Source organism: Hypanus sabinus, chromosome 22, assembly GCF_030144855.1.
Source record: "Hypanus sabinus isolate sHypSab1 chromosome 22, sHypSab1.hap1, whole genome shotgun sequence".
Classification (NCBI taxonomy): Eukaryota; Metazoa; Chordata; class Chondrichthyes; order Myliobatiformes; family Dasyatidae; genus Hypanus; species Hypanus sabinus.
In genome coordinates this window covers 40,676,700-40,698,788 of record NC_082727.1, presented here as the reverse complement: position 1 = coordinate 40,698,788, position 22,089 = coordinate 40,676,700, and the positions used below count along the sequence as shown (strand labels likewise).

The 22,089-nt window shown below is 39.3% G+C and overlaps 1 protein-coding gene across 3 annotated transcripts in view; it reads left to right on the top strand.

Moving 5' to 3' along the window:
• Window positions 1–3,572: 3,572 nt before the first annotated feature.
• LOC132379553 (exocyst complex component 6-like) overlaps window positions 3,573–22,089 on the top strand; it is a 162,408-nt gene continuing 143,891 nt past the window's right edge. The window contains exon 1 of one of the 3 annotated variants that reach the window (XM_059947592.1): window positions 3,573–4,003. In XM_059947592.1, the coding sequence (XP_059803575.1) occupies window positions 3,906–4,003 (98 nt within the window). In that variant the 5' untranslated portion in view covers window positions 3,573–3,905. The remainder of the gene's footprint in view (window positions 4,004–22,089) is intronic. The other 2 variants (XM_059947590.1, XM_059947591.1) reach the window with 2 other exon arrangements.

Sequence of the window (22,089 nt, the reverse complement as noted above, 5' to 3'; positions counted from 1 at the left end):
GAGTACTGTTACTTATTCCCATCATCCCTACTGGGCCATAGGTCACTGAAAGTAGCTCGTCTGAACCCTCTGTTCTGGCCCAGCCTCTCACGTTGTCTCCAGGTGTAGCCCATCTTGGTGTATTCTTCATCTCCCAGGGATGATATCTTCTGTTGGCATTTTTTAAGTACCGGGTTTTTATGGGATGGGGTTGCTAGCCTTATGCCCAATCCTCCTTCTTGCTTAGCCAGGCATGGTAGAGTTAACAATGATGGTATATGACTCATCATTGAACATGGAGACTAATTGGTGGAAGGAGAAGCTGATTATTATTCTGGCTGGCAAAAAGAAGAGATACAGGTGAGAACCTTGTCCACTATGGCAGAGGGAGCCACAATTGACAAAAATGTTGTTATTGCCAAGTTTGTTACTTCATTTGCTCAGGAAACTTGTTGCTTCCTACCTTGATTATGCATTCTTTCCTTGTCCAATCCCTTCCCTTAAACACAATGAACAGTTTACCATTTCTTTCTTCATTGTTGATGCCCAGCACCTTTGTACCTCCTGCCACATCTGGTTCTGGTCTAGCCTTGTCACTGGTGAATATATGATGGAGAAACTGGTATAATAGAATTTGTGTCCTTGCAGGAAGTCAAGTGGAGGGAGGTGTATGTAGTCAGGAATAGGTGAGAGAATTGATTGTCTAATTATGGACATTGGTGACTAATCTATCCCTTGAAATGGAGATTTCAAAATAAGGAAGGGAAGAGTCAGATTTAGACAATGTGAAAGTAAGAAATGTGTGGGGAAATGGTAGCCAAGGGAATTAGATTCTAGTTCAGTGTGAATGTAGCAAGAACATCAGTGCAGTATTGATGGAGAAGACAGTTGGGGACGGGGGTCCCTGAAAAGACTGAAACATGAAATGTTCCATATATCTGATGAAGAGGTGGCCATAGCTTGATCCCAAGTTGCATTAATAACTTGGAGACAATGAGTTGAGATGAAGAATTTCTTCAATGGATAAAGGAAGGGAGACAGATGTGGCACCTTTTCAAGAAAGAAGTGAAGAGCTCTTTGACCATTCTGATGTGGCATACAGACATAGAGGGATTAGACATCCATGGTGAAGATGAGCCCATTGGGACTGTTAAAATGGTAGTGGGCAAGAGATGTGTCATGGATACAAGTGAAAATATACTGGACAAGAGGGAGAAAGCAAAGTTGAGGCAGGAAGAAACAAGTTTTGCAGAACACAAGCAGGCTGAAAACAGCCTAACAGGATTTGAATTTCATATGTTGAATCTGATGCTTGCAGGGAATGAGCTTAATATACAAATATATTGCCTTTTAAAATTTGAATATTCTGAAAATAAATTATGAATTCTTCCAATCTAATTGCTAATATCCAATTTCAGTTTATTTTTGTTAATATGGGATCTATCCTGCTAAAGTTGCAGTGATGTTTTAACGTGGATCCAGGTACTTCAATGATTCTTCCCACTGAAATAGTACCTAGCATCTGATGAGAAACTTTAACTCTCAACTTCATAAGTAGTGAGGTAAAGAGAGAATAATTCCACATTTTACCTGTTGCCCCACTTGTATAATCAGAGATCTCTTGATGGGAAAATGCTTGCAAAATTTTTTTTGTATTTTATAATGAGTGTCATGGTGACTGTCAAATGTGCATGCTGGGGAATCTCCTGCTGTTCCCTCAAGGGCTACCATGCATTGTTAACACCAGTAGTATACCACCTCAGGGGCCATATGAATGGCAACAATTCTATTGTTTGATAATTATTCAAATTTTTATTACTTATTCTTATTTTACAAAGTAGCACAGCATATCATAGAGCAGATAGAGTACAGCATGTTTACACAGCCATCCTGTGACAGGAAAACAAATAAGACATAGAAACAGAAAAAAGTTATAATTTAAGTTTAAATTAACAGACAACCAAAATCGATCCCATGCATCTTGCACTTTCCCCTCACTGTTAATTCTTCCCAACATGTGTTCATATGATGAAATCTTAATCATTTCCTCAGTCCATTCCTTCATAGTGGGACATCTGTTTTTTTTCCAGTTTTGCAATATAATTCTTGCAACTATGATGAGACCCACCTTTAAAATAGTAAATTTGTCATTGTTTACATTAGGTATCATTGTCCTGTCACCCAAGAGACAAAGCCATGGGCACAAGGGCAGTGTGGAACCCAATCGATTTCCCAACAAATCAAGAACTTTACACCAAAATGGATGAACCATAGAACACTCCCAGATCATGTTAAAATAAGTGCCCCCTCATTTTTACATTTCCAGCATAAATTATTATCAACAGTCCCCATTTTGTAGTTTAGTTGGTGTCCAATAATAGGTGTACTATCTTATACTGAATAAATTTCCCTCTCGCTTCCCTAATATGTCTACCCACATTTGATAAACTATTTGACCATTCACTATCTTCAATATCGCTCCCAAGATCCTTACTGCATTGAGATTGTTACACGATTCACCCACAGAGTGTTTGAACATTTTATAAAACACTGATGCTTTATGAACTTCCTGTGGTAATGTAAAGCATTCAGTTAAAGGGTTACTTTGTGGGTCACTGTTCTTGAATATACTACTAATGCAATGTCTTATTTGTAAGTACTTGCAAAAATTCCCTTTATCTACAAAGTTATATTTCCTCTGCAAATCCACATGACATAAAAATCCCATTCTCATAGAGATACCTCCTGCATTTACACCTTTAATCTTCCATTCTTTCCATTATACCATTCTTTTCCCAATGCATATCTCAGGGTTATTCCAGAGCGAGGATTATAACTGATTTAAATGTGACATAGTTCTACTGGTTTTAAGAAATGTAAGAATGAAAAAGCATGTGCAGTTCTCTGCAATCAGAATGGTATTGACCCTAAGTTGACAAGAAAATCTTAATTTTGAGATGGATCAATTATTTGCCATACCTTTCAAACTTCGAAATACATTTATTATTAATGTACATATGTGCAGCCCTGAGATTCGTTTTCTTGCAGGATTACATAATCAGTCCAAGAAACAATAGAATCAATGAAAGACAGCACCCAATAGGATGGACAACCAATGTGCAAAAGACAATAAACTGTGCAAATACAAATGAAAATAAATAAGCAATAAATATGAGAGCATAAGATGGAGTCCTTGAAAGTGAGTCCATAGGTTGTGAAAACAGTTCAGTGATGGGGTTTAATGAACCTCTGGTTCAAGAGCCTGATGGTTGAGGGTTAATGACTGTTGCTGAACCTGGTGGTGTGAGTCCTGAGGCTTCTGTAGCACCTTCCTGATGGCAGCAGCGAGAAGAGAGCATGGCCTGGCTGTTGGGGTTCTTGACAATGGACGCCACTTCCCAACGACAACGCTCCGTGTAGATGTGCCCAATGGTGGGGAGGGCTTTACTCATGATTGACTAGGCCATATCCACTATTTTTTTTTGTAGGATTCTCTGTTCAAATGCATTAAATGTGTTAGTATTTTCGCGTGTTTGCATCGCATAAGCCTGATTCACCACGTGAAGTTTAAGGTGTTGGGTTACCTCTGGATTACTCCAAAGGAAACGAAGGGGCATTTCTAACAGGTGAGAAACGTGTTGAGTGTCGTAGTGTCATTTGGACGCAACACGAAGGATGCCTTTTGCGCCACTGAGCGCTGACATACAGAAAAGAAATAGACTTGCGACAGGTAGAACCGAGGGAGGGTGAGCGTGCACGCGCACTACCGGAGCGAGCCGGCCGAGCGTGCACGCGCACGCGGGGTGGGTACCGTGAGGAAAGTGGAAACGCCCGAGGACCCGGAACCGAGGAGGGGCGTCTCCTTGGTGGTTTGGACGAAGGCCGGGCCATGAGCCGTTAACTGGGTTCATCGCTATCGCCGCAAGATGGCAGAGACCGAGGGGCTGGAGACGGCCACGGAACACGAGCGTATCCTGCAGGAGATCGAGAGCACGGACGCGGCCTGCGTGGGCCCGACGCTCAGGCAAGTGGCAGCGCTTTCGTGTCCGGTGCCGGTAGCGCCCGCTTCGCACCAGGCCCCGCCGCCTCAGCCTCAGTTTCCTTCGCCCGCACGCTTGGGCCCTACTGTTGGTTGTCTCTGTGATGGGCGAGGGGAGGGAGGAGAAAATTTGGGTTGGAATACGGGTGCCGGTGGGCCGAGAGCCGCGGGTCTCAGTTTCCAAGGCTTCTGCATTTGAAGGACGGTTGCTCGTCACTGTACTCGCATGAGTGTAAACACTGTCTTACAAGGGGTACTGACAAACACCCTACCTTGCAGGATAAGTATCACTAGGACTGTCACTAGGGATATAGACTGGCAGTAGCCACTCACCCAGCGTCACGGTAGAAATTGAAATAAAATAAAAATGCTAGAAATACTCAGCAGGTGAGGCCACATATAGGGGAAAAGACGTAATGATTCAGTTCCATGGTCTCAAAAATATTTCCAGCATTTTTTTAAAAGAATTTAAACATGTTCTTTTAAACTACAGGGGAAAGTTGCCCCACGGTGTTATTACTACCCATTTCAACTAATGCCCAAGGTTACAGGAAAAACTAGCCAATAGTGGGAGTGTACATCTCCGTGATACACAATTGAAAAGGGAGATACTGATACTAAGAATATATTTCACTCCATCTCGAAATCATTTCCCAGAGTTGATGATTCACACTTCTCTATGATGGGATGTTGCTTGCTCTTGCCATTCCCTGGGTCACGTTGTGTCCTATGCACCCTTGTTGCAATTGTATGGATGTTGCTATATTGTAAGATTGTTTACTACTGTGAGATATGGACAATCTGATGGAGGAACTCTGGGGCAAAAACACAAGTTTCTGCAGATGCTGGGGTTTTGTAGATGTGCAGAGTTGGAGGAACTAAGCAGGTCAGGCAGCATCTATGGAAAGAAATGAATCAAGACTCATCAGCCTGACATGCTGTTCCTCCAGCACCATTTGTGTTACAGATACTGCTTGACCCACTGTGTGTTGTGGGGCGAGGGATTGTTGATTTCTTGGGTCAAGTCCCTGTATAAGGACAATTCCTCTCACCAACAGGTGCTGCTTGACCAGCTGAGTTCCTCTAGCAGGTTGTTTTGTTCAGATTCTAGTATCTACATTGTCTATTTCACAGCCACATTCTGTAATCCAGCAAAGATTCACTTTGCTGCACACTTCTGTGCATTTTTTCCAAGTTGTACCAAACGATCCATGAAACTATTATGGATATCAGATACAGTATGCCACACACTTTTATTTAAAAGTAATTAGGATATATAATTAGAAGTGTGATTGTATCATATTTTACTTGGAAGGACTTCGTATGATAATTTGGTCTTTTGGCATCTCTGTCTACCTCGTATTGATATTGCATTTTGTCGTTTACCTGCATTGCACTTTTTTTGGTAGGTTTTACACTTTATTCTGCATTGTTACTGTTTTATGTTATTTTAGCTCAATGCACAATGTAATGATTTTATCCGTATAAACACTGTACAAGACAAGATTTTCACTGTATCTTTGTATATGAGACAATAATATACCAATATCAATTCAAGCTTGTAGTTCATGAATGGTAGTATATTATGTCCAGTAATGCAGCTTCAACCCAATTTGGTTCAGGAGTTAAACAGTTGTGTTATTATTCATACAGGAGCTGTCCGTTGAGAATACTTTAATGTAATAGCATAGTCAACACAATGACATTGTGTCTGCTGTGTACCTGGGGGGTTTATTGAGCTGATGCCTTGCCCAGTTGTGTGCCCTGAATGCACAGGGCTTGAATGAGCTCAAGAAGAAGTAGTTGTTCTTTTTGAATTCAGTTCAATATCAACGATAAACATTCCAGGAAGAAAATGTGTACTATCTGGTTCACTGCTCACATCAGTCTGTGGCATAAGAGTAATCTCATGGTGCATCTTTGGATAAACTAAAAGCTAAACTAAGTACAATTGGACCAGATCTTTCTGGACGTTGCTAATCATAATTATGCCTCCCCCCCCCCCCCCAGCTGGATGTGGCATGCCGATCAAGCTGATACTCCAAGCCAAGCAAACGTGCAGCAGATTCTTGATAGTGTTTTAGCTTCAGACAGTGTATTGCTGTGCCACTGTCCCTAACACATTTTGGCAAAGTCAAAGTTGGAGGCAAAACCTTGATTTATGCCAAAGCCAGCAATTGACTTCAAGTTTTTAAATGAGTCTTGTATTTAGAGCTGTTTCAGAACTGTTAAACTAAATGCAAGGTTTTGAAAAAAAGCCCATTTTAAAATTATTTAAATATTTTTAACATTCTTTTGTAGAAAAGAAATAAACACTACTTGCTTTATTAGTTTTTTTATGCATTTTCTACATCGCTACAGAAAGAAAAAAACCCCCAATTCAAAATGAAGAACATTAATACAGTGCAAAAATAAACATACAATAATAATATAATACAAAAAAAGATAATTGAGAAAGCACCCAAATTGAAGACATGTAAAATTAGTATCCTCCCCAAGCCCCACAACAACAAAAAAAAACTCCAGACCAACCACAACACAATATAATGTTACGTATTCCGGCAACAATAAATATATGAGTTCGGCAAGGGTTTGTACAGCAAACAACACTTTTATTAAACGCTGAAAACAAACCCCCCAAAAGTAAACAAACACTAACGTAACCGGAAATCAGCTGCTGTGCGGCAGCTTAAACAGTTCTTAAAGCGATGTTGCAAAAACAGTTCTTTTAAGTAGGATTGCCACAAGTTCAAAATGCTCACGGTTCATTTAAGGGAGAAACTTTTTAAGACGATTTAAATTCTCTTTCACGTCGTTTTTCTTCAGTCCCCGATGTCGAACTTTTCCCACGAAGAATTTTACGAAACGGAATGGCTTAAAGGCACTGACCTTTCCTTCCACACTATCCTCAATCCTTTCTGGTATGCCCAGGGATTAACACGAGAACAGTCAACGAAATCCTTCCAAATAAGGATCAAACAAAGGTCAAACCCATTTCACTGTTGAAAATAGATTCTCCTCTATCTTTAACTCCAGAACTCCGATCTTCACTCTCCACTGATTCTCAAACTAGCAGTATTGTAAAGAACCTGCTGGCAATGACCTTTTAAACTTTAGGCATTAGATAAAACTTCATCTTTCAACTAAACTGCATCATCACATTAAATCACGCAGTGGCATGAAGTCAGCTTGGCAAATCCAGCCATGAACTGCCCCCTCCTCACAGGGTGGGGTCTTCCTTTTATAACCTGCAAAAAAAAAACAACCTGTCACATGATCTCTACTGGCGGGAAAATGACATCACTCCACCATCACAAGACCATTACCTCAAGTCCAGTATAGCTTCAACCCCAGTCATGTGACAAGGGTACCACTGCCATGTGTCACGAGTACGTAACACCTCCCTCCAAAAAAAAACATTTTTGGTCTGACAAGAACAAAAATTTTTAACAATTGCTTACAAGAAAAACAAATGTATAAATTTTATAACATACATAATATACAATACCATCATATAACAGCTTGTAACTCACAATACAATAGGAGTGTTACAATTGAAAAAAAACACTCCACAAAAAAAATTGCATTGTACATTCAACATCGAGGTAGACAATCAGCAACCACATTATCTTTACCTTTAATATGAGTTATCACAATATTGTACTTTTGTAACATCAAACTCCAATTTAATAATCTGTTTTTGTTTTTCATCTTACTCAGAAAAACTAACGGATTATGATCAGTGTAAACAATAAGTGGTTTTTGAGTTGTACCAACATATACCTCAAAATATTCCAAAGCTAAAACAAGAGATAACAATTCTTTCTCTATTGTCGCATAGTTTCTTTGATGCTTATTAAATTTCTTAGAAAAGTAAGCTACTGGATGATCAACCTCATCACCCTCATTCCTTTGCATTAATACTGCTCCTGCGCAGCCTCATCACTAGCATCCACAGCCAATGAAAAAGGTTTTTCAAAGTCAGGTGCCTTAAGCACAGGTTGTTGACATATCATTATTTTCAATTTTTCAAATGCTTCTTGACAAGGCACTGTCCACACAAACTTTACATTCTTCTGCAGAAGGTTAGTTAATGGAAAGGCAACATTAGCAAAATTCTTACAAAATTTTCGATAGTATCCTACCATTCCCAAAATTCTTCTGAGAGTTTTTTTCCCCATTGGAGTGGGAATCTCTAAACTTGCCTGAACTTTTGCCTGAACAGGAGCTACACCTTGACCCACAACATAACCAAGGTAAGTCACAGTGGCATGTCCAAATTCACTCTTAGCTAAATTAATAGTTAAGTTATCTTTTGAAAGCCTTTCAAACAATTTCTCCACCGCAAAAATGTGTGCTTCCCAAGTATCATTTCCTGTCACTAAATCATCAATATAAGCATCAGTATCTTTCAATCCCTGAATCACAGAGTTAATCATCCTCTGGAAAGTACCTGGGCATTCTTCATCCCAAATGGAAGAATATTATACTCATATAACCCAGATGGAGTTACAAATGCAGAAATCTCTCTACCTCTGTCTGTTAATGGAACACACCAATACCCTTTCAATAAATCAATCTTTGTAAGGAACTTTGCTTTTCCAACTTTATTTACACAATCATCTACTCTAGGAATTGGATATGCATCTGTTTTCGTTACAGCATTGACCTTCCTATAGTCCGTACAAAACCTAATACTACCATCTGGTTTTGGCACCATAACACATGGCGAACTCCAATTCGAGTTAGAATGTCTAATAATATTATTCTCTAACATATATTGAATTTCTTTCTCAGCAAGTTCACATTTTTCTATGTTCATCCTATATGGATGTTGTTTGATAGGTTTGGCATCTCCAACATCTACATCATGTGAAGCTATAGTAGTCCTTCTCGGAACATCTGGAAACAACTCTTTATATTTAAAAATGAACTCCTTCATCTGTTGTTTCTGCTCTAGCTGTAAATGTGCTAATTTCTCATCAATATTTTCCAGAATGGTTGAATTTGGTAACCTAACAGAAACAATGTTGGATTTAGAATGCAAGTCAGATGAATCATCTACTATGTTCTTAGTTAAATCAAACTCATTCTCACTAACCACAACAGTCACATTATCAGATTGTTTCTCAAGATATGGTTTTATCATATTTATATGGCAAAGTTGTGTTGACCACCTACGATCTGGAGTTTTTATCACGTAATCCACATCATTGATTTTAGACACAATTTCATAAGGACCATGAAATCTAGCTTGTAAAGGATTTGTCTGCACTGGGAAAAGAACCAACACCTTACCTCCAGGCTTAAACATCCTCATCTTAGCTTCTTTATCATACCAAGTCTTCATTTTCTCCTGAGCCAACTTTAAATTTTCCTTGGCTAAGCTACAAGCTTTATGTAACCTGTCCTTAAACTTCAACACATAGTCCAACAAATTAGTGTGTACTTCCTTGCTAATCCACTGTTCTTTCAATAAAGCTAAAGGTCCTCTAACTCTATGCCCAAACACAAGTTCAAATGGACTAAAACCTAAAGATTCCTGTACCGATTCCCTTACTGCAAATAAAAGTAAGTTTATACCCTCATCCCAGTCACTTTCATTTTCCACACAATATGTCCTAATCATATTCTTGAGGGTAGAATGAAACCTCTCCAAGGCACCTTGCAACTCTGGATGGTATGCAGACGAAGTAATTTGCTTAGCTCCCAATTTATAAACTATCTGTTGAAACAATCCAGACATAAAATTACTGCCTTGATCAGTTTGTATTTCCTTTGGGAATCCAAAATAAGTAAAGACTTTTATAAGAGCCTTTGTCACAGTTTCAGCTTTTATATTCCTAAGTGGTACTGCCTCTGGAAACCCAGATGAAGTACACGTGATAGTCAACAAATACTGATAACCAGTTTTTGTCTTTGGTAATGGACCAACACAATCTACAATAACTTTAGAAAACGGTTCACCAAATGCTGGAATAGGTTTTGATGGAGCTACTGGTGTAACCTGATTTGGTTTACCCACAATTTGACAAGTATGGCACGTTTTACATAACATCGCCACATTGTTCCTTAGACCAGGCCAGTAAAAATGTTTTAATATCTTGTCCACAGTTTTCCTTGCCCCTTGATGTCCACCTAAAGGCACACTATGAGCTAAAGTCAAAATCTCATTTCGATAAACTTTCGGGACAACTACCTGGTAAACAACATTACAATCCTCACTTGCAGGAATTGTAGGTGATCTCCACTTCCTCATCAACACTCCTTTTTCCAAGTAATACCCTACTGGCACCTTCTCAATTTCACTACCTAGTAAAGCTTGTTCCCTTAATTTTATAATCTCAGAGTCTTTATTCTGCTCTGCTATCATCTCCTTCCAAGACAGAGATAAATCTTCATAATCAGACTTACTCCAAGAATCTTGTTCAAACAACGAAGGTAAGAAAGTCTCTGACACATCCTCAAAACTCGAATCCTGAGTTGAACAGTCCTGAGTAACAACCTCATTCTGCGCATCAATCTTTTTAGCCATAGCTCTAGTCACAACACAGGAAGAATCTGTGTTAGAATTCAGCTCTGGTTCCTCTGACTCCATTGTCAAATGCACTTCAGGAAAAACTTTTCCACCTGCCAAGTCATTACCTAACAATAAAGAAATACCCTTCACAGGTAAGCTATGCTGTAATCCTACTTTAACAAATCCTGTAATGAACCCTGACTTTAAATTTACTTTATGTAAATGTACAGGCATAAAATCACTCCCAACACCTCTTATGTAATTTACCTCACCAGTATCAGACTCTCCATTAAACTTCAACACACTGTCTAACGTCAGTGATTGAGAAGCTCCAGTATCCCTAAGGATTTTTATTGGCACCAGAGTAGATCCTTCTTTCAAGGGTACAAACCCTTCTGTTATAAAATGATCATATCCCTTTTTAACTTGGTCAGACTCTAACAAAACCTCATTTGTGTTTATCAAACCCTGTAACTTTACAGGTGCTTCAGTATGTTGCACACAAGCATCTGGAACTGCTTCCTTCTCTTTCTTTTTCAATCTGAAACAGTTAGCTATTACATGGCCAGGCTTCTTACAATAGTTACAAATAAGACCAAACTGCCTTTCCTTCACAGGCTTTCCTTCCTCTTTACCTTTCTCATTAACTTCTGATTTAATTTCTGATTTACCTTGAGTCTCCATGTTATTTTTCCTCTTAAAAATTCTGCCCTGAAGAACTTTATTCTTATAGATTAAAACATACTCATTAGCTAATCTAGCACAGTCCTGCAATTTATCAGTACCCCTCTCATTTAAGTAGGTCCTTACTTCAACAGGAATGCTTCTTTTAAATTCCTCCATTAAAATCAGCTCTTTCAATGTATCATAGTCCCCATTTACCTTTTTAGAAGAAACCCATCTCTCAAAACACATAGCTTTATCATAGGCAAATTCCGCATGTTTTGTCCACAGACTTTTTCAAACTTCTGAATCTTTCCCTATAAGCTTCTGGGACTAATTTGTATGCGTTTAGAATATGCATTTTCACAGTATCATAATCAAGTGCTTGCGTAGCTGTGTAAACTTGTTGTGCTTTACCTTTAATTACACTCTGTAACAACACTGACCATTTATCTTTCGGCCACTCTGACATCCGAGCAATAGTTTCAAAATGTTGAAAATATCTTTCTACTTCTGTTTCACTAAATGGAGGGACCAATTTAATTTCTTGACTAGCAACAAATGGTTTTTTAGAATCAGAAGACTGATTCCCAGACCTTAATTCCTCCATTGCATATTCAAATTCCCTCTTCATTTGTTCAGCCTCCAATTTATAACGCTCCATTTTCATTTGTTCGATTTGCAACTGCATCTCCAGATTACTTATTGGAAATGACTCTAAAACCGAATCATCAAAAACACCCGAATCCACATAGTGTGACGCGATTTTTCTCTGCATGACAGCCTTTGATGTAGTTGTCAAAATACCTTTAAGTTGCAATCTACGAGCTATCTCAAACACCTCAGTTTTTTTAGCCTTCGCCAACAACTCCGCATCTGGCGAAACCAGAAACTCATCAATATTCATTGTTGCCGAATAACATTCAAGCCAATCAAACAAAAGAATCGAGCATTCCCCGTTTCCAAAACACCGATTTAAAAGTTAGCAAGCATTTAAACTCAAACAATCCAATCCGGACGCAGCCCCCATATTTATGTTACGTATTCCGGCAACAATAAATATATGAGTTCGGAAAGGGTTTGTACAACAAACAACACTTTTATTAAACACTGAAAACAAACCCCCCAAAAGTAAACAAACGCTAACGTAACCGGAAATCAGCTGCTGTGCAGCAGCTTAAACAGTTCTTAAAGCGATGTTGCAAAAACAGTTCTTTAAAGCGATGTTGCAAAAACAGTTCTTTTAAGTAGGATTGCCACAAGTTCAAAATGCTCACGGTTCATTTAAGGGAGAGACTTTTTAAGACGATTTAAATTCTCTTTCACTTTGTTTTTCTTCAGTCCCCGATGTCGAACTTTTCCCACGAAGAATTTTACAAAACGGAACAGCTTAAAGGCACTGACCTTTCCTTCCACACTATCCTCAATCCTTTCTGGTATTCCCAGGGATTAACATGAGAATAGTGAACGAAATCCTTCCAAATAAGGATCAAACAAAGGTCAAACCCGTTTCACCGTCGAAAATAGATTCTCCTCGATCTTTAACTCCCGAACTCTGATCTTCACTCTCCACTGATTCTCAAATTAGCAGTATTGTAAAGAACCTGCTGGCAATGACCCTTTAAACTTTAGGCATTAGATAAAACTTCATCTTTCAACTAAACTGCGTCATCACATTAAATCACGCAGTGGCATGGTCAACTTGGCAAATCCAGCCACGAACTGCCCTTCCTCACAGGGTGGGGTCTTCCTTTTATAACCTGTAAAAACAACCTGTCACATGATCTCTACTGGCGGGAAAATGACATCACTCCACCATCACAAGACCATTGTCCAGTATAGCTTCAACCCCAGTCACATGACAAGGGTACCACTGTCATGTGTCACGAGTACGTAACAATAGAGAATATAAATCAGGACATTCAAACCCCCAAAACTGTAAATACTTAAAAACAGAAGATATTAATGCCTACTACCAAAAAAAAAGGAGCTGAAAGCAAGGGACTGAAAAAAAAACCTTAGTTAAGAGGAAGGTTATGAAAGTACTCAATAAAAGGTCCCCAGACTTTATGGAACTTTATTTCCGAATTAAGAACTGAATAATGAATTTTTTTTCAAGGTCTAAGCAGGACATAATATCATTAAGCCATTGAGCATGCGTGGGCGGGCTTGCTTTATGATATACAGACTAGCATTCCTGAACAAAATGAAAAGTGAATCCAATCTCATGCTAGGTTGGACCCGAGTAAGATTACAGATATTTTATACACAACCTTTCCCCACTGCCTCCTCCCCATTTCTTTTTCCTCAAGCATCTAGGTAGCCTCCAACCTGATGGTATGAACATAGATTTCTCTGGTAATTTTTTCTTTTTCCACCTCCCCCTTTTCTTCTATTCCCTATTCTGGTCTCTTACCTCTTATTCTGCCTATCACCTCCCCTTGGTGCCTCTCCTTACCTTTCTCCCATGGTCCACTCTTCTCTCCTTTCAAATTCTTTCTTCAGCCCTTTACTTTCCATCCACCTGGCTTCTCCTAACACTTTCGAGCTTGTCCTTCTCTCCCCCCCCCCCCACACACCTTTTTATTTTGGCATCTTTTCCCCCTTCCTTTCCTAATGAAAGGTCTTGGCTTGAAGCTTTTTTTTAAATAGATGTTGCCCGATTTGCTGAATTTATCCAGCATTTTGTGTGTTGCCTTAGATTTTCAGCATCTGCAGAATTTCTTGTTTTCTCTTTTTTTGAGAAGCAAAAGATGACTGTTGTCTCTTAATGACAGTGATAACAGATTTGGATTGCTGTAAAGAATTGGAGCATTGAGGTCAGGAAAGATGTTTACAAAATTAAAGTTGCACTTCCTATTTACATGGAGCTATAATTGATTTGTACTGCAACTGATTCATCATGACGTTAAGTAGTAGATTTTTTGGCTTGTTGTTAAGGTCTTTATCTCCAGATTGGGTGGTTGTTTTTCTCAAAAAGAAGTCACAGCACACTCTCATTCTGCCCAATATGAAATCACAACTTTAGATTTAGAACATAGAAATTTACAGCATATTACAGGCTTTTTGGCCCATAATGTTGGGCAGACCATGTAACCTACTCTAGAGGCTGCCTAGAATTTCCCTACCGCATAGCCCTCTTTTTTTTAAAGCTCTGTGTACCTAAGAAGCTCTTAAAAGACCCTATTGTATCTGCTTCCACCACTGCCGCCGGCAGTGCATTCCACGCACCCATCACTCTCTTTCTGGAAAAAAAAAACCCTGACGTCCCCTGGGTACCTATTTCCAAGCACCTTAAAACTATGCCCCCTCATGTTAGCCATTTAATCCTTGGGAAAAAGTCTCTGGCTATCCATACAATCAATGCCCTTTATCTTATACACCTCTATCAGGTCACCTCTCATCCTCTGTCGCTCCAAAGAGAAAAGGCCAAGTTCACTCAACCTATTCTCATAAGATATGCTCCCCAATCCAGGCAACATCCTTGTAAATCTCCTTTGCACTCTCTATAGTATCCACATCCTTCCTGTAGTGAGGTGACCAGAACTGAACATAGTACTCCCAAGTGGAGTCTGACCAAGGTCCTGTGTACAGTGGTATGCAAAAGTTTGGGCACCCCTAGTCAAAATTTCTGTTACTGTGAATAGCTAAGTGAGTAAAAGATGACCTGATTTCCAAAAGGCATAGAGTTAAAGATGACACATTTCTTTAATATTTTAAGCAAGATTACTTTTGTATTTCCATCTTTTATAGTTTCAAAATAACAAAAAAGGAAAAAGGCCCGAAGCAAAAGTTTGGGCACCCTGCATTGTCAGTACTTAGTAACACCCCCTTTGGCAAGTATCACAGCTTGTAAGCACCTTCTGTAGCCAGCGAAGAGTCTTTCAGTTCTTGTTTGGGGGATATTCGCCCATTCTTCCTTACAGAAGGCTACTAGTTCTGTGAGATTCTTGGGCCGTCTTGCATGCACTGCTCTTTTGAGGTCTATCCACAGATTTTTGATGACGTTTAGGTCAGGGGACCGTGAGGGCCATGGCAAAACCTTCATCTTGTGTCTCTTGAGGTAGTCCATTGTGGATTTTGAGATGTGTTTAGGATCATTATCCTGTTATAGAAGCCATCCTCTTTTCATCTTCAGCCTTTTTTTAAAGGCGGTGTGATGTTTGCTTCCAGAATTTGCTGGTATTTTATTGAATTCATTTTTCCCTCTGCCAGTGAAATGTTCCCCATGCCACTGGCTGCAACACAAGCCCAAAGCATGATCGATCCACCCCTGTGCTTAACATTTGGAGTGGTGTTCTTTTCATTAAATTCTACACCCTATTTCTCCAAACATATCTTTGCACATTGTGGCCAAAAAGTTCTATTTTAACTTCATCAGTTGACAGGACTTGTTTCCAAAATGCATCAGGCTTGTTTAGATGTTCCTTTGCAAACTTCTGATGCTGAATTTTGTGGTGAGGACGCAGGAGAAGTTTTCTTCTGATGACTGTTCCATGAAGGTCCCATTTGTGCAGGTGTCACTGCACAGCAGAACAGTGCACCACCGTTCCAGAGTCTGCTACATCTTCCAGAAGGTCTTTTGCAGTCAAACAGGGGTTTTGATTTGCCTTTCTAGCAATCCTACAAGCAGTTCTCTCAGAAAGTTTTCTTGGTCTTCCAGACCTCAACTTGACCTCCACCGTTCCTGTTACTGCCATTTCTTAATTACATTACGAACTGAGGAAACGGCTACCTAAAAACGCTTTGCTATCTTCCTATAGCCTTCTCTTGCTTTGTGGGCATCATTTTTTAACTTTCAGAGTGCTAGGCAACTGCTTAGAGAGCCTGTGGCTGCTGATTGTTGAGACAAGGTTTGAGGAGTCAGGGTATTTATAAAGCTTTGAAATTTACATCACCTGGCCTTTCCTAACGATGACTGTGAACAAGCTGTAGCCCTAACAAGCTAATTAAGGTCTGAGGCCTTGGTAAAAGTTATCTGAGAGCTCAAATCTCTTGGGGTGCCCAATGCTCCTTTCCTTTTTTACACTCTAAAATTGTACAAAACAAAAATAATACACTAATCTTGCTTAAAATGTTGAATAGAATGTTTCATCTTTAATTTTATGACTTTTGGAGATCAGTTCATCTTCTACTCACTTAGCTATTCACAGTAACAGAAATTTTGACCGGGTTGCCCAAACTATTGCATCCTTCTGTAGCTGTAACATTACCTAACGGCTCCTGAACTCAAACCCACGTTTGATGAATGCTAACACACCATATGCTGCCTTAACAACACTGTCAACCTACGCAGCAGCTTTGAGTAACCTATTGACTTGAACCCCAAGATCTCTCAGATCCTCCACACTGCCATTTATATTATATTCTGTCTTCAAATTAGACCTACCAAAATGAACCACTTCACTTACCTGGCTTGAAGTCTAACTGCCACTTATCAGCCCAGTTCTACATCCTGTCGATGTCCCACTGTAACCTCTGACAACCCGCCAGTCTATCCACAACATCCCCAACCTTTGTGTCATCAGCAAACTTACCTACCCACCCTTCGATGACTTTTTCATCCAGGTCATTCCTATACCATTTGAGCATGTTTAAGTATGCTCGTGCTTTGTATAACCCTTTTTTTCAAAGCATCCTAAATCATAGTTGCATAGTTGTAATTTATGAATCTAAATTCTCCGAACAAAGCTGTGTGATAATGACCAAATAGCCTCTTTAGTAATGTTGAGAAAAGATAGCAAAACTATTCCTATTGATCTTTATAGAAGTACTGTGGATTTTTAATTTATAACTGTTGATAATCAGTAGGGTAATGAAGTGCTTTTAAAATATTCTGCCCTTTATACGCTGGAGAGTATAGAAGGTGCAGGCCATTTTCCAAGATGAAATCGCATTTTTCCCAGTGAACGGATAGTAATTTAACTGTAGTTTATCTTGTATCACTGAGCTGTCCTTTTCAAGACATTATTCTGTGAAATTGTCCAACAACACAATTGATGGATTGCATGTAATGGAGGTTGCATTAATTAAGAGGAAATTTTTTTTTGGCTCTAGCAAATTTCGTATTGTGCAGGGAACAATGTGTATGTGTTGCTTTATTTAACAATACCTAGGTTTGGTACGAGATGGACTTCATTAGTTATAAAGAAAAGACATTCTTGTATTTTTTTTGAAGAATGTCCATATTTTACCTTTAATTTTCCATCTCCATTATTATAAGTTCTTCAGTATCTATAATGCTTTCTAACATTGTAATATTTTATATAAAATATTAAATTTGTAAGTTAACATACTGTTTGAGTGTTTTAGGACTAGATAGTTTAAGTAAGGGTGGAATTGATTCAGGTTAAGGAGATGCAAGATGATTGTCTGGACCTGGAACAGAAACTACATCAAAAATTATATAGGAGTTGCAAACAGCTGTAAGTCTAGGACAGTTACCAGTTGAGGGTAGAGTTGGTGATTTATCAAAATCAAAACTCAAAGTATGCACATGTCATTATATACAACCTTGAGATTCATTTTCTTGCAGGAATTTACAGAAAAATAAAGAAATATAATGGAATTAATGAAAGATTTTACATAGACTGGCTAACAACCAATTTGCAAAAGACAAATAATGCAAATACAAAAATTAATAATACTGAAATCATGAGTCGTAGAGTCCTTAAAAGTAAATAGTTTGTGGAATCAGTTCAGAGTTAAGACGAGTGATGTTATCCATGCCAGCTCATAAGCCTGATGTTTGTAGGATAATAACTGTTGCTGGTGGATGGGACCTAACGTTTGTATACCATGCTGGGTGTCTTTGATGGATGTTATTTTATTGTGGCAGTGCTTCTTGCAGATGTATACTCATTGGTGAGGAGGGCTTTGCGTGTGGTGGACTAGGCTGTATCCACTACTTCCTGTTGATATGCTTCATGGTCAGCCTCTCAAAGCACTTCAACACAGTGAATACAAGTGCTACTGGATGATAGTCATTGAGGAAGATTACCATGTTCTTCTTGGTCACCAGTATGATTTGAAGCAAGAGTTTGAAGATCCCTGTAAACACTCCAGCCAGTTGATTTGTACTGGTTTTCAGTACAGTTGGCCCTCCTTATCCGTGAATTCCGCATGCGCAAATTCAACTAACCGCGAATCACGAAAACCCGGACATGCTCTTCCAGCACTTGTTGTTTGAGGATGTAGGCTGTTTTTCTTGTCATTATTCCCTAAACATTGCAGTATAACAACTATTTTACATAGCATTTACATTGTATTAGGTATTATAAGTAATTTAGAGATGATTTAAAGTATACAGGAGGATGTGCGTGGGTTATCGTGGATAAGGATCGAAAAAAATCGGAAGTCCTTACTAAGTAAGTCGGAATAGGTACATCCAATATTATTTAGCATCAGTCAGTCAAACGTTTGTCTTAGTATGTAGTATATGTTTTACCTTTCTATGCATATAAAACACTTAAGAACGTATATTTCAGCGCCGGGCTCGGGAACAAAAGTTCCCGAGTTCAATCTAGTGACAGTTAGCTCCCGAGTGTCCTCTCCACCGTGGCGGGTTGATGTGGAGGATCAAAAACCCAAAACCCCAAAAATTAAACCTCTGCGTTGTTTAGTAATAATTGTACTTTTCATCAGGGCAGAGCCTTTCTCACTTTATCCTTTAAAATTGTTCCGATCGTTGACCGACGTAGCCTAACGCTTTTCCAATGACCAGTGGCGTTTCACCTCTTTCCGATCACTTTATTATTTCCACTTTATTTTCAATCGTGATTGTGATTATTTTCGTGAACAGAAACACTGCGGACTCAGATCTCTGCCGCTGGGTCCTAATGTCCACTGCACTGAGACAGGTTAAATAAGATCTGGGGTTCTGCTGGGTCCTATGATCCACCGCATTGAGACTCGTTGAATAAGGGACTTGAGCATCTGCGAATTTTGGTATCTGCGAGGGGTCCCGGAACCAATCCCTCACAGATGAGGAAGGCCGGCTGTACTTGAGTATGGAGAAATTTATGTCAGAAAGTGAAAGTGGTGACTTAGTTTGTCATTATAAAGTTTGAGTAAGTTTTCCTGCTCATTCAGGTGGAAAAGTTGTTATCTGTTGGATCTGATTTAGTTGTCCAGATGTTTTGTTAGATGATATACAGATGTGGATCATTGGCAAACAGTAGCTACTGATGTTATTGTGAAGAGAAGATACTTGAGAGGTTTAAATATTGTTGAAGCCCAAAGAGCAGCTGTTCCTTCTAAATGTGTGGCCTTGCTTCCTGTCAATTTTCTCTGGAACTTCAGATTAAACGTAATGGAGTGGAGTCCTTGTTCATTTAACTATATTTTTATTGACCATTGTCCCTGAGATAATGAGCCATCACCTTGAAATACTGTAGTCCTTGTGATGAAGGTAAATCACTTGTTCCTGGCACTTGTGTGGTGTAAAAGTTACTTTCCACTTGAGGTCATGTCTGAATATAGAGACAGTCATGGACTGTTTCAGAATTGAGTTATGAATTAAATTAAAATTTTAATTATCAGTGGGCATGTTCAATTTTGATTTTTGTGTTGGAGGGAAGGCCATTGAAACATATGAAGCTGGTTATACTAAAAGCACTCCTGAGAAACTCTTGTAGCAGAGTCCTGGAACTGAGTTGATTTGTTCTCCAATAATCACAACCCTTTTTTTTGAGTAATGTCAAATCAGTGGAGAACCCTCCCCAGAGATTAAGTGGTTGATTTTATTGATTCCTTAATGCCACATTCAGTCAAATGCTTCTATAATTTAAAGAGCAGTTATTCCTGTCAGTCACTACTCAATTTTTTTTTCTTTTCCCAATATACCATTAAATGGGTAGATTAGTAGAACTGAATTAGAATGAGAAAGCAGTTTGTAAGTGCTACTAACTCTTGTGATTTCTGTTGATTTCCAGATGATTGAGAGTTGTCTGAAGCTAAGGCAGTTTGGGTTAATGGCCAAATTGGGCCATTGAGAAAATTGACAGGAAGCAAGGCCACACATTTAGATGAAACAGCTGCTCCTTGGGCTTTTTTCCTGTTGCATGCAGGTAGATCATAGCTGTCTGCATAGAATAGGACATTTAATATTTCCCCATTTTCTTTTGGTAGGTAACTACAATGTAACACATTGAGTATACACAGCTGGTTTTGGAGTACCATTGTTTGCTACTACCCACAGAATGTTATTCATTTTTACACCTTTTTTTGTGTTTGATACTCTTGGCCATTCCCTGATACAGGCAGTCCCTGGGTTACAAGTGAGTTCCCTTCCTGAGTCCGTCTTTAAGTCTGATTTGTACATAAGCCGGAACAAGTACATCCAGTATTATTTAGATTCAGTTAGTCAAATGTTTGTCTTAGTACATAGTATATATTTTACCTTTCTATGTATATAAAACACTTAAGAGACCTATGTGTTCCAATAATTAAACTACTGCGTTGCTTAGTAATAATTGTAGCTTTCATCGAGGCAGGGCCTTTCACATGTCCCGTTATTCTCACTATATCCTTTAAAATTGTTCTGATCTTCGATGGACTATAACCTAACGCATTTCTAATGAACGATGGTGTTTCACCTCTTTCCGATTGCTTTATTATTTCCACTTTATTTTAAATTGCGATCGTTTTCTATCAACGGAACAGAAACACAGCTCCACTGGTTCCCAAGGTCTGCTGGGTCCTAAGGACCACTGCATTGAAATCCCCAGGTCCTAAAGTCTGCTGCACTGAGACAGGTTAAATGGGACAAGTTGGAGCTGTGCTGGGTTTGGGTATTTAATCCTCCACAATATTCCACGTGGGAATTTAAACTGGAGGTGGCAGTGTTTTTTTTTACGATTTCGAGTTGCGAGCTCGATATCAACTTTGCACGGATGGTACGGGAGTTACCGGATCAACATCAACCCGGCATAGGAACGGTCTGACACTGGATTGAACTCGGGAACCTCCATTCTCCAGTCCGGTGCTGATCTCACTGTATCTCTTGGGGTAGTCCAATGTGGATTTTGAGGGGTGGTTAGGATCATTATCCTGTTGTAGAAGCCATCTTCTTTTCATCTTCAGCTTTTTATTTTAAACAGGCGGTGTGATGTTTGCTTCCAGAATTTACTGGTATTTAATTGAATTCATTCTTCCCTCTACCAGTGAAATGTTCCCCGTACCACTGGCTGCAACACAAGCCCAAAGCATTATCGATCCATCCCTATGCTTAACAATTGGAGAGGTGATCTTCTCATGAAATTCTGCACCCTTTTTTCTCCAAACATACCTTTGCTCATTGCGGCCAAGAAGTTCTATTTTAACTTCATCAGTCGACGGGACTTGTTTCCAAAATGCATCAAGCTTGTTTAGATGTTCCTTTGCAAACTTCTGATGCTGAATTTTGTGGTGAGGATGCAGGAAAGGTTTTCTTCTGATGACTCCTCCATGAACGTCATATTTGTGCAGGTGTCGCTGCACAGCAGAACAGTGCACCACCTTTCCAGAGTCTGCTACATCTTCAAGAAGGTCTTTTGCAGTCAGACGGGGGTTTTGATTTGCCTTTCTAGCAATCCTACAAACAGTTCTCTTGGAAAGTTTTCTTGGTCTTCCAGACCTCAAATTGACCTCCACCGTTCCTGTTAACTGCCATTTCTTAAATACATTACAAACTGAGGACACGGCTACCTGAAAACACTTTGCTATCTTCTTATAGCCTTCTGCTTTGTGGGCATCATTTCTTTTAATTTTCAGAGTGCTAGGCGGCTGCTTAGAGGAGCTCATGGCTGCTTATTGTTGGGACAAGGTTTGAGGAGTCAGGGTACTTATAAAGCTTTGATATTTGCATCACCTGGCCCTTCTTAACAATGACTATGAACAAGCCATAGCC